This window comes from Carassius gibelio, chromosome B18, assembly GCF_023724105.1.
Source record: "Carassius gibelio isolate Cgi1373 ecotype wild population from Czech Republic chromosome B18, carGib1.2-hapl.c, whole genome shotgun sequence".
Classification (NCBI taxonomy): Eukaryota; Metazoa; Chordata; class Actinopteri; order Cypriniformes; family Cyprinidae; genus Carassius; species Carassius gibelio.
Window position 1 is genome coordinate 2,681,639 of NC_068413.1, and position 11,773 is coordinate 2,693,411.

The 11,773-nt window shown below is 35.6% G+C and overlaps 1 protein-coding gene across 1 annotated transcript in view; it reads left to right on the forward strand.

Moving 5' to 3' along the window:
• Positions 1 to 10,067, forward strand: part of LOC127977688 (sucrase-isomaltase, intestinal-like) — a 52,604-nt gene extending 42,537 nt beyond the window's left edge. The window contains exons 41-48 of the mRNA XM_052582688.1: positions 3,070 to 3,218; positions 4,514 to 4,598; positions 4,893 to 4,949; positions 5,115 to 5,239; positions 5,489 to 5,577; positions 6,546 to 6,595; positions 7,128 to 7,289; positions 9,023 to 10,067. Coding sequence (XP_052438648.1) covers positions 3,070 to 3,218; positions 4,514 to 4,598; positions 4,893 to 4,949; positions 5,115 to 5,239; positions 5,489 to 5,577; positions 6,546 to 6,595; positions 7,128 to 7,289; positions 9,023 to 9,103 — 798 coding nt within the window. The 3' untranslated portion in view covers positions 9,104 to 10,067. The remainder of the gene's footprint in view (positions 1 to 3,069; positions 3,219 to 4,513; positions 4,599 to 4,892; positions 4,950 to 5,114; positions 5,240 to 5,488; positions 5,578 to 6,545; positions 6,596 to 7,127; positions 7,290 to 9,022) is intronic.
• Positions 10,068 to 11,773: the final 1,706 nt, after the last annotated feature.

Sequence of the window (11,773 nt, forward strand, 5' to 3'; positions counted from 1 at the left end):
TCCAATTGTAAACAAGATCATTTCCACAAGATCAAGAAATTGACATACTTATGAAAAGTATTTCTTTAGCAGAAGATTTTGCAGAATATTGTGAGATTGTCAGCTCCAACCACCTATTTCATTAAAACTGTGTGTTCAAGTTCAAGTGCAAGACAAACTGGTGGGGGTGTAAATGATAGATGTACAGACAGTGAAAGAAATTCAGAAAGACCACCTTATTTGCTCCTAATATCTGGCAGTCATTTGCCAGTACAAATGTTCTTATGTTCTGCCAGCTGAGAGAGATACAGAGAGAGAAGGGCTTCTGCAGCGTGGCTCATAATTCTTACACTCCAGTCAGAAGGCAGTACATTTGGAATAATTTGGATTTTTGTCTGCGAGCAGCAGTTGGCTCTAACTGGAGGAAGGTCTAGTTTAGTCAAACACGTTAACACAGAGACATTAGATTTCCCCATTACATTAGCAGAAGGGGTTTTCACTATATGAGTGAGAGAGGGGACAATACTAAATATTCTAGAGGTCAGAAGGGTAAGAACAATATAAACCAACAGTATTCAGTCTGTTTGCTTAGGCTGCCATTACTATTATTATTATTATTGTTGCTGGCTGGTGGCAGCATCGTACTGTGGGGCTGTTTTTCAGCAGTGGGGACTGAGGGGCTCCTCAGAGAGAAGAAAAGCTCAGTGAACCAAAATATTGAGAAAGTCTTAATTAAAACCTAGTTCATATCATTAAAAAACCTAAGGTAGACTGTAGGTAGAAAGTTCACCTTCCAACAGGACAATGTCCCTAGAGAGGATTATACACAACTCTGTGAATGTCCATGAGTGGCTCAGCCAGAGCCTGGGCTTGACCCAATCAAATATTTCTGGAATAACCTGAACACGTGTGTCTGCCCCCATCCAACCTGACAGAGCTTGAGAGGTGAGAAGAAGAATGGCAGATCATTTCCAAATGCTGATGTGCAAAGCTTAGTCGTGGTCTAACGGTTAGAGAGTTGGACTCATAATCCTAAGGTTGTTGGTTTGAATCTCGTACTGGCAGGGATTGAAGGTGGGGGGAGTGAGTGTCCAGCGCTCTCTCCTCCTTCAATACCACGACTGAGGTGCGCTTGAGCAAGGCACTGAACTCCCAGCTGCTCCCCAGGCGCTGCAGCATAAATGTCTGCCCACTGCTCCGGGTGTGTGTTCACAGTGTGTGTGTTCACTGCTGCATGTGTGTGCATGTTGGATGGGGTAAATTCAGAGCAGTAATTCCAAGTAAGGGTCACCATACTTGGTAACGTCACTTTCACTTAAAAAGATTTGAAGCTGTAAAAGTGCTTTTGTTTAGTACCGAGTTAAGGATTTGAATATAATTCAATAAGTGGTTTGACTGAACCATTTCCCTTAAATTTCCATTTAGTTTGACGCTTCATGTCGTGGTCCTGATCACTCTGTCGGGTTTATTCTGAGATAACAACCGGCTGGATATACATTTACCCCTTACACACATGTGTATAAGTAATTCAGTATTTGTGTATGTTTGTTTAATAATAATAATACATAAATAAATAAATAAATAAAAATAAACTTGGCTACTTGTTAATATTAATGTTATTTCCTACAAAAATACTTACTATATATAGTCTTGTATTTATTGTATTTATTTTTTTATTTTTTTGAACGCTGAAAGCCTTTAATGCAAAAAATCTTTTTCTTAAAGAGCATCTTTGTGTTTTCCAGTTTTAAGCTCATTTAAATATCATTTGAGCAAGATTAGTTGCATATTATATTAAGGCTAATTTTCAGAAAATTTTGTTTAGAGAGTATTTTATTTTGAGGCAATGACATATATATTATATTATTATTATTATTATTATTTTTTTACTTATTTTAACCATAACCAGGTGAATAACAAGACTAAATATAGTTTTATTCAAGAATCATTCTCTGAAAATAAGGTTTTAATATCTCATTGCAGATTGTTTTAGGGATATTTAGAGGAGCCTTTTTGAGGCCTAAGAATAACATATAGAAACTGAGAGGAGTTCTCACTTCATAAAGTGTTTAGTTCATGTTTAAGTGTTAGCACGCATGCATTAGTGGTCAGACCTGTGAACGTGTGGCACTTGAGAAATAATTATCAGATATAGTTCACCTTTATATCTGTGAGCACATTAACTCTCACCCACGACTCTTAATAGCACTCAGACCCACACACAGGCCACAGCCTCGCTCTGTCTGACAGACGATTAATATTCAGTCTGTACACACAAACACACATGCGCCCGGGCACAGATGATGAACGGGGTGTGCAGTTATGTCTGGATTCAACGGGACACAGCTGTACAGATTTGGATTGTGCAAATAGGAAATATAGTTCAGGGCTAAAGTATTTATTCCCATAGTGTCACAATGCATAATGCAGGACACGTGGTGTTGTTCCAGATCTATCTGCTTGCAGCTAGATCATAAATAAATCAGTTACTGAGATAATGCAAAGTATGAATACCTATTGAAATACTGATAATAACTACCCGTTACATTTCTAATGCTTATATATACTCCAGAAAAAAAAACATATATATTGATCCTGTAGCTCAGTTGAGCATTGCTTTATCAAGCGCAAGGTTGTGGGTTCGATTCCCCGGGAACACATGATAGGTAAAAATTGATAGCCTGGATTCACTGTAAGTTGCTTTGGATAAAAGCGTCTTCTAAATGCATAAATTTCTAAATATATGTGTGTGTGTGTGTGTGTGTGTGTGTGTGTGCGTGTGTGTGTGATAAGTATGCTATTATTGTTATTATTAATTTTTTTTTTTTCAATAAATGCTAATTTATTTAATCCAATCACTTCAAATTTACATTATAAATATTGTTGAAAAGCAACTGTATATAAAATAGTTCCATACAATTATTGAGCAGGCTCAAAACTAAACTTTTTAAAATATATATTACAATAAATAATAAAACTATCCTAGCATTTACATAGCAAGGAAGGAGGAGTGATCTTTGCATGAGAACTCAGGTTTTCTTCAACAGTGTTGAATGAGTGTGATGTGATGAGTTTTGTGATGTTTGACAGAGACAGGATCCCGTGGCCTGGGGACCGAAGTTTGCTGAGGTGTCTCGTGATGTGCTGAACATTCGCTACACCCTCCTGCCATATTTGTACACACTGATGTATGAAGCCCACGTGCACGGAAACACTGTGGTCAGACCCATGCTGCACGAGTAAGTGTCCATCATTTAGTTGAACCACCAATGAAAATCATTTGATCACCCTCATACAATTTCAAAACCATAAAAAAGAAAGAATAGTTTAAAAAATGTAAGTGACTTTGAACATTTTAGAAATGTTTCTTCTCGGTTATGCAAACATTAAGGGAACATTCCATTTTAGAATTTTGCAAACATTGTGCGAATGTTACTTTTGAATGTTCATTTAAAAACTCAGAAAAATTCTACTAAAACATGAAAAATGTGTATGAGTCAAATATGAGATGTCACATTTTTTTTAGATTGCATCAAATACATTAAGAAAAAAGGGATTATTATAAATGCAGACAGCATCTTAAATCATGTAAAGTGTCTACTTTAATGTTTCAAATAACTTTTGTGGAGATAACATGTCCAAATATGGAAGAAATAATGTTCCACTGCATTCAGCATAACAAACATATGTATATACAAATGAAACAACATCTTTATTCTGATCTTCACATGTTAAAATACATTTATAAAAAATAACAGTAATAATAATCAGTGAACATATCAAATTTATTATATTGTAAATTATTAAAAACTTGCTGCTGACAAATGGGTCAGACCTAGTGAATGCTCAGAAAAATAAATAAATGAAATTAAACAGGGTGCATTCTAATGTCTGAAAAAAATAAATAAAGCTGTGTTATACTTTTATTGTTTTGATGCTTGAGAACCCTTTTTCATCTTTGAGTCATACAATGTTTTTCGGTAACATTTAGAGAACATTATTAAATACAACACAGATTTAAACAAACATTCTATTGACGTTACTTAAAGAAATTGTTTGTAACTATGAGAGAACTTTGCCAGAACGTTAAGGAAGTTCTGTGAATGTAACGAGGTCTGGGAGTAAATGATGACAGAAGTTTCCTTTTTGTGTGAAACATCTCTTTAAGACCTTCATTCATGTCCTGCTCCTTCCAAATATATCTTCATTACACGATATTTTCTTTCTGACACTATTTTAAGTCCATCCTCTCGTTTCAATTACATTTCCCTTAAAGCATCATGGGAATGACTAATCAGAACTTGGAGCAAATGCTCTGTGTCTGTATTGGACTTATATTACTGTATCTCGATATCACTACTCTGACCCGTCTAACCTTCATCTTCCGGAATCATCTATTTTGTTCAGCATCTCAACCTCTACATGTTTTCATTTCTTTCTCTATATCTCCCTGCTCCTCATTTTTTGTTCTCTCCCTCATGAACTGTACAGTGTTGAGTGGATGATGTTCTCAGCACTGTGTTCTGTACTGTAGGTTTGTCACAGATGAAAAAACCTGGGGCATTGACAAACAGTTCCTCTGGGGTCCCGCTCTTCTAATCACACCTGCTCTGGACCCGGTATGAAACACCCTGGCTATATTACATATATAATGTAAATTTATTATTATTTATTATGTTGTGCATATACTAATATTATACTACATAATTAATGCATTTCAATTATATTACTTATTTTAATATCAAAATAGTTTTTTTTAAACATAGTTAAAAGTATGTTTGTATTTTAGTATTCATATTATTTCGTGTGTGTATGTATATTCAGCCAGTTAGGATATACTAAGAAATAGTTCTTATTATTGTTTGGGTTATTATTTATGATTTTTTTTTTCTCATTCATTTTGTTTTGTGAAGGGCGTCACTGTGGTCAAGGGATACCTGCCAAATGGCGTCTGGTACGATTACCACACGGTAAGCATTTTACCAACATGCAAGTAAGCATTTTATTAGTAAGCTTTCAATTCAGTTTAACAACCAGTCATAATGAAACTAGCTTCTGAAACAAATTCAGCCTGCGGTACATTGTCCTCTATATATTGGAGCTTCTTATCTGCTTGTATGTGATTTATCATCCAGGGTAAAGCTATAAGAACAGTAGGAGAGTTTGTGGATATGGATACGCCGTTAGAGAAAATTAACCTACATGTGAGAGCAGGCTACATTCTTCCCTGGCAGAAACCAGAGAACAACACGCACTACAGGTGAAGCGATGCTGCATCTGTGTTAATACCTCTTCAATGGGCCGTTTTGCTTTACTTGCATAGGCTTCTTGCCCCAAAAACAGTCAAGTTTTCTTTTATATCCCCATTTTCTAATATCTCCTATATTAAGAGTTAACACTGTTGTTTATCAAGATGAGCAAGTGCCTGAACACTGAATAATTAATATTATGTAAATGTGAGTAGTTGTATGTTTGTATAATGTGTTTTTTTTTTTTTTTTTTCTTGTAGTCGTCAGAATACTCTGGGTCTGATTGTTGCACTTAATGATGGAGGTGCAGCAAAGGGATCCCTGTTCTGGGATGATGGAGAGGGAATCGGTGAGTTGTGTGTGGTCGTGTGTCCGTAGGAATGGGAATCATGGGGAATTTAATGGTTTGACTCCGCTTGATGTTTCCAATTCCATTAATGATTTATTTAACACGCTTCACTGGAAATATGTGGGAATACAACAATTACATTGCTTGTTGCAGCATTTTGTTACACTTTAAAAATGAAATGTTCAGGGAGTAGTGCTAAAGCTGCATTCATCATTATCAAAAACATACAAAGCTAACTTTTGCAACATTGGTTCTTGGTTGCACATATTGTGGCAGTTCAGAATTTAAATGTCCAGTAAGTTCCACTAAAAGGTTCATGCTCTGTTGCGTTTGACAACACCTACACTAACACCAAAGTTAAACCTTAATGAAAGTGTTAATAAAATAGATAAAAAACTATTTTTTTATATATATATATACTTAAAATAAAATATTTTGACACTTAACCAGCTCCATATGGATTTGCTGATGTTGTAAACTTGCTCTGTAGCACACCCGGGACAGCATTGCACTCATCATGCACTATGGTAAAAGCATTCTGGGGGTCATGAAATAGTATTGTGCAAAGAAACACATGAAAAATGTCTTGATTTACCATTATTCTGCTCTTGTAACTTGTGTGAAAAATAATAAATGTTGTTAGAGAATTACTGCCAGTGGTTTTCATTTTAGTTCAAAACTGCAGTGAATTCTAAGTATATTATAGTCGTGTTTTTGGAGTTTAGCAAAGAAACCAATGAGCCTGTGTTGGATTTTTTCATTTTAATTTTCTCATAGTTAATACTATCATAGTAACATACAGTATTTTATTTTAAAGTCTAATCAGCAATGCAATCAGTAAAACCCTGTTCTGAAAGCATATATTTATATATTTACCTGTGTATGTTGTTATTTAGTTTTATGTAGATACTTCTAAAACCATTTATCATAGTGGTTCCTCTCCTCTTGTTTATTCTTTCTCCTCACAGATACTGTCCAGAATGGCAAATACCTCTTGACATCTTTCTCTGTGTTTGATGTAAGTTAATATATTTTGAAAAGTGCAGTGTACAGTTCTTCGGGATTTATTTGGACTGTGGTCATTAGAACCAATAGGGAGTCCAAGATTGTCCATCAGACTTGAAGCCAAACATCTGTGGCCACTCTCTATTTATAAACAAATCCAGATCCAAAACTGTTTCATGCTTTAGCAGCTCAAGGCCACTTGGCCCAGGTCAGAGCTCTCTGGACGTCCTGTGGGTTTGATGGCGTACTGTATGTGCTGAGATTATTTGAGCGGTGGGGAAAACACGGCCCTATGGAGTTGAGAACTGTTTGTAAAACGAGGTCAGACTCAGCTAGGTTGAGTTGTCTCGCCGCAGATGTTACATAAATACTGAAACAACGACCTTCTGTTATTATTCATTCTGTTCTAGTAATATCTAAGTGAGAGAATCTTAAGAAATGGGTCATATGTTCATTCAATGTATCAGAATGTTTTAATGTCAGCACTAATTATTTGTAAATGGGCATGTGTGTGTAACAGCTGTGCTGTGTGATTATGTTTATAGCGCACTCTTACCAGTGAGTTTTCTATGAATGGGCTGGCCGAGGCTGACAGACTGACCCTGGGTGTCGTGAGGGTTTGGGGTGTAACAAGCAGTGTCACTCAGGTTACCATGGAGGTGGATGGGAAACCTGATGCAAACTTGGATTTCAAATATAACTCTGAGGTGAGGTGGGGTTCATGCAGACATATACTTTACCATTAATTTACCATTCATGCTGTCAAAACCACTGATACACTTATTAAAAATGGTACCTTTCATGTGGACTACGAAGTGCTGCTATAAAAATATATATGTATTTTATTAGTTTTATTCAATTGAAAATATATAAGTAAATAAATCATGTGACCTTGCAATTTTTAAAAATATAAAATACCAGGTAATTGTATAAATTTTATTTATATATTTTTTTTCATTTAGTCATTTTAAATTGATTGTTCTTGAAGCTATAAATTTGCCCTGTGTTTGCCGAGTACGTCGTATATTACATTTATATGACTATATGAAATGTATAAATGCTTGTTATTTATATTGAAAAATATTTAATTGTAATATTTCTATGAAATATAATTTTCCTAAAAATTAAGAATATTATAAATAATTAAATTATTTAAATGTAAAATAGTTGATATTATATGTAAGATATTTTCCTAGTCCTCCCTAACTTTGCCCATGCACATTAATCTTGATAAAATAGAGAAGTTTACATTCTCCTGGACTGTTTAAAAAAGGTATTTTCAAAGTTGTATGTGCATCGACCGCAGCATTTCTATTAATAAGACTGCAGGCTGGAGCTCCAGAGACTGAGATTTATACGAGTCATGAGAAGAATCGAAGGGGGGGTGACAAACAAACTGTGTGAATGTGAATCTGAATAACTAGTGATCCAGCCCACACCAAATCATTTATCTTTCTTAGTATTTCCAGACTGCATAATAAGTCTGAAAGAGGCAAGGCAGCTCCATCTGTCTCCATGTGTGTGTTTGCCCTCAGCGGCGTATGTCAGATCAGAGGTGGCGTTTCCCAACGATCCGCTCGAACATCTTTTATTTTTCTTCATCATGCTATTATGGGGTCATTGATTGAATTGGTCTGTAATCACACACGCGTTTGCACTCTTAAAGGAATAGTTCACCCAAAAAATGAAAATGTACTGTAAATGTACGCACCATCAGGCTATAAAAAAATGTAGAGGAGTTTGTTTCTTCATGGGAACAGATTTGGAGAAATGTAGCATCCCATAACTTGCTCACCAGTAGATCCTCTGCAGTGAATGGGTGCCGTCAGAATGAGAGTCCAAACTGTTGATAAAAAACATCACAATAATCCACAAATAACACACACCACTTCTTAAGAAGCGAAAAGATGCATGTTTGTAATCCATCAAGACATTTTAACTTCAAACTGTTGTTTCTGGTTAAAATATGTCCATGAAATTGCTTTCTCCAGTGAAAACGTTGCCTCATCTGAATCAGCAGAGAAATATGCACAGATCAACCATCGTCTACAAACAACAAGAGTACGAAACAGATCTGAACGGATGTGCTGGTAGATTTTGATGTGAAAGGAATACAGGAAATTGACTTTATCACTGGAGGAGGAGTTATGGATTATGGACTCATATTTTGGCCAAAAACAAATGTTTTAAGCTAAAACACTTTAACAATGGATTTGTTTTTACAAAAATATGCAGCTTTTGGCTTCACATGATGTACAGGTGTGATGTGGATTACTTGTAGATTATTGTGATGTTTTGGACTTTCATTCTGACGGCACCCATTCACTGCAGATGTTCCATTGCTGAGCAAGAGATGTAAAGCTAAATTTAGCTTTCATTTTGTTTGGAAAAGATGTTTTTTTTTTTTTTTTTGGATTAACTCTCTTTTCCTTTCCCTCAGACTCAGGAGCTGAATATTGACGCATCATCACAATCTCACACCATCAACAACCATTTCAAAATCACCTGGAACACAACTTAGTCATGGACACAAGTCTACAGAGAGCAGCTTGAGACAAGAGCAATCCAATGATTATTTACCTTTTATTTATGAATTTTCAGTCAACTAGTAATTTATTTAACATTTCTGCTGGATGCTTTTTATGGATATCATCTGAATTAAAAAAAAAGGAAATTATTTCTTCTAAAATAAATGTCTGACGTTGTTTTTGATTTAGATCTGATTTTAGAAACTATAAGTGGTTGTGCAACTTCAGGCTGGACTTGGAAGGCTGGATCTATAATGCCAGCATTTGGGGAAGTGGGAATATAATGATAACCCTTAATTATCGACAATCACAGCTTTTTAACGAGAAAACCTCTTAGTGGCGGCTACCTGCCGGGCGTGCTTCACGCATGACTACAGTTTGAAGTAATGATACAATAATCAATTATTCATTCTACAGTAAACATAATGATATCAATTAAGCAATGGAGACTGTAAATTGATTTCTGCTCTAATTGGCAATCATTGCAAGCTAGAGAGATGGACGCCGCAGGGAAGAGGGCAGGAAGGGAGTGCCTTCGATATTTAGACGCTAACCAAAAACAATGATAATTGAGGAGCTTTTTTTATCCAAGTGTGAAACAGGATGCATCCGTTCTGACTGAGACTGTAATTATTTGGGTTTTCTATTATGTGAAAGGGGTTTATCCAGAGCTTGTATTTAATTAGCAGAGAAGAGCGGCCCTGCTTTCCGGGGGTTTTACAAGAAAAAGAGCAGTTTTCCTTCTCTAGTCAGGCAGTGAGGAAACATACAATTATTCATGGAGTTTATACAAAGTTTCAAACTTCAGTGTTATAAAAACATAAGCTGTGTCTGAGTTGGTAGTGTTAATTTTACCATTTGAAGTTCAATACTGTCCATTAAGCGATATATGAAAGAATAATATAGCTGTAACGTGAAGGAAGATTTTAAAACTGCAATAAACTGATTTAAACCTCAGGAAGCCCGTGACTGATTTGACTTGCTGATTTTATGGTAATATTTGCTTCTTTCTTTTGTTTCTTTCCTGCATGCACGCAACGCAATTCAGACATCAGTCAGAAGTCAGGTGCATTAAAACAATCAATCTGATTCAAATAAATCAAAAAAAGACAGCGAATGTTGTCTTGATTTAACCAACCCTCCAAACAAAGACTGGGATTGAGAGAAAAATACTAATGTAAAAAATAAAATATAGGGAAACAACAAAAAGACGACATGAAAGATGAAACACACACTCAAGTGACTTCAAAGCATCAACATGTGATTGTGAGTGTTTCTGACGTCTGTATGCTGGAATACATTAGACAAAACATGGATTAGGGACAAAAGTGCAAAGAAAACATTGACACACGCTGATCCAGAACACTAACCCTTTGTTTTCACGCAGGTTACAGATGTGACATGATAGGATAATGAAGAATATAGACTAACTTAGTTTGGTATCACTTGAATAGCACACAATAATTTAAATGGTGAATTAAATTTAGCAATATATATCCTAAGAGATATATATAATATCTCAATGATATTAAAATGTATACAAATTTTATTGTTTGACTGTTGTTATTGTCAACTAGCCTAAGGGAAAAACCCATAGGCGCAATGGTTTTTATACTGTACAAACTGTATATTCTAGGTCCCTTTACCAACCCTACACCTAACCCTAACCCTCACAGAAAACTTGTGCATTTTTACTTTCTCAAAAAATCTCATTCTGTATGATTTTGAAAAATGGGGACATGGGTTATGTCCTCATAAGTCACCCTCTCCTTGTAATACCTGTGTCATACCCATGTCATTATACAGAGTTGTGTCCTGATATGTCGCAAAAATAAGAGCACACACACACACACACACACACACACACACACACACACACACGTATATATATATATACTGAAATAACACTGGTTCCACAAGCATTAAATTAACAGATGCAATTTTGTAGCATTAGTATTATATATATATATATATATATATATATATATATATATATATATATATATATATATATATATATATTAGAATTAATAAATGCTATAGAAGCTTTGTCTATTGTTTGTCTACTTTAACCTATGTACTTCATTAGCATGTCTGTTTAACAATTCACTTGAATTAACTTTTAGACAGGCATCTTTTAGACAGTGCATCTTGCCAAAAAAAAAAAAAAAAAAACACTCAGTACTAATAGCTTTCCATTATGCTAATTTGCTAGCATTAAAGCTAATAGTTTTCTACAATGGAGGTTTTGTCCTTAAAAATGCATTGTTGGGATTGAAAAAATGAACTGCAGAAGGCTTGGGTTGATCTCAAACACACACACACACACTTGTACTGTCAATCTTAACGCGACACTAAATCGCTGACAGATCCAAAAACAGGCTGCTTCCTCACGAGTCATTTCACCACGTGACACTCGGTGACAGGGCGGCGCGCCCACGCAATTTTCCCTTCACTCGCGCGCCACAGACGACACGGGGCAGAGAGGGACGATACCTTGTAATTGCAGCTGCTTATGCTTCACTTCACACCGGCTGTGACAGGTGTGTGTGTGTGTGTGTGTGTGTGTGTTGAGTCGAACTGAAACAATTTGGTCTGATTTGAAATTTATTTCTGTTTTGCTATGAATTTTGGGGGTAAACACTGTTTGTATGCTTGCGTTT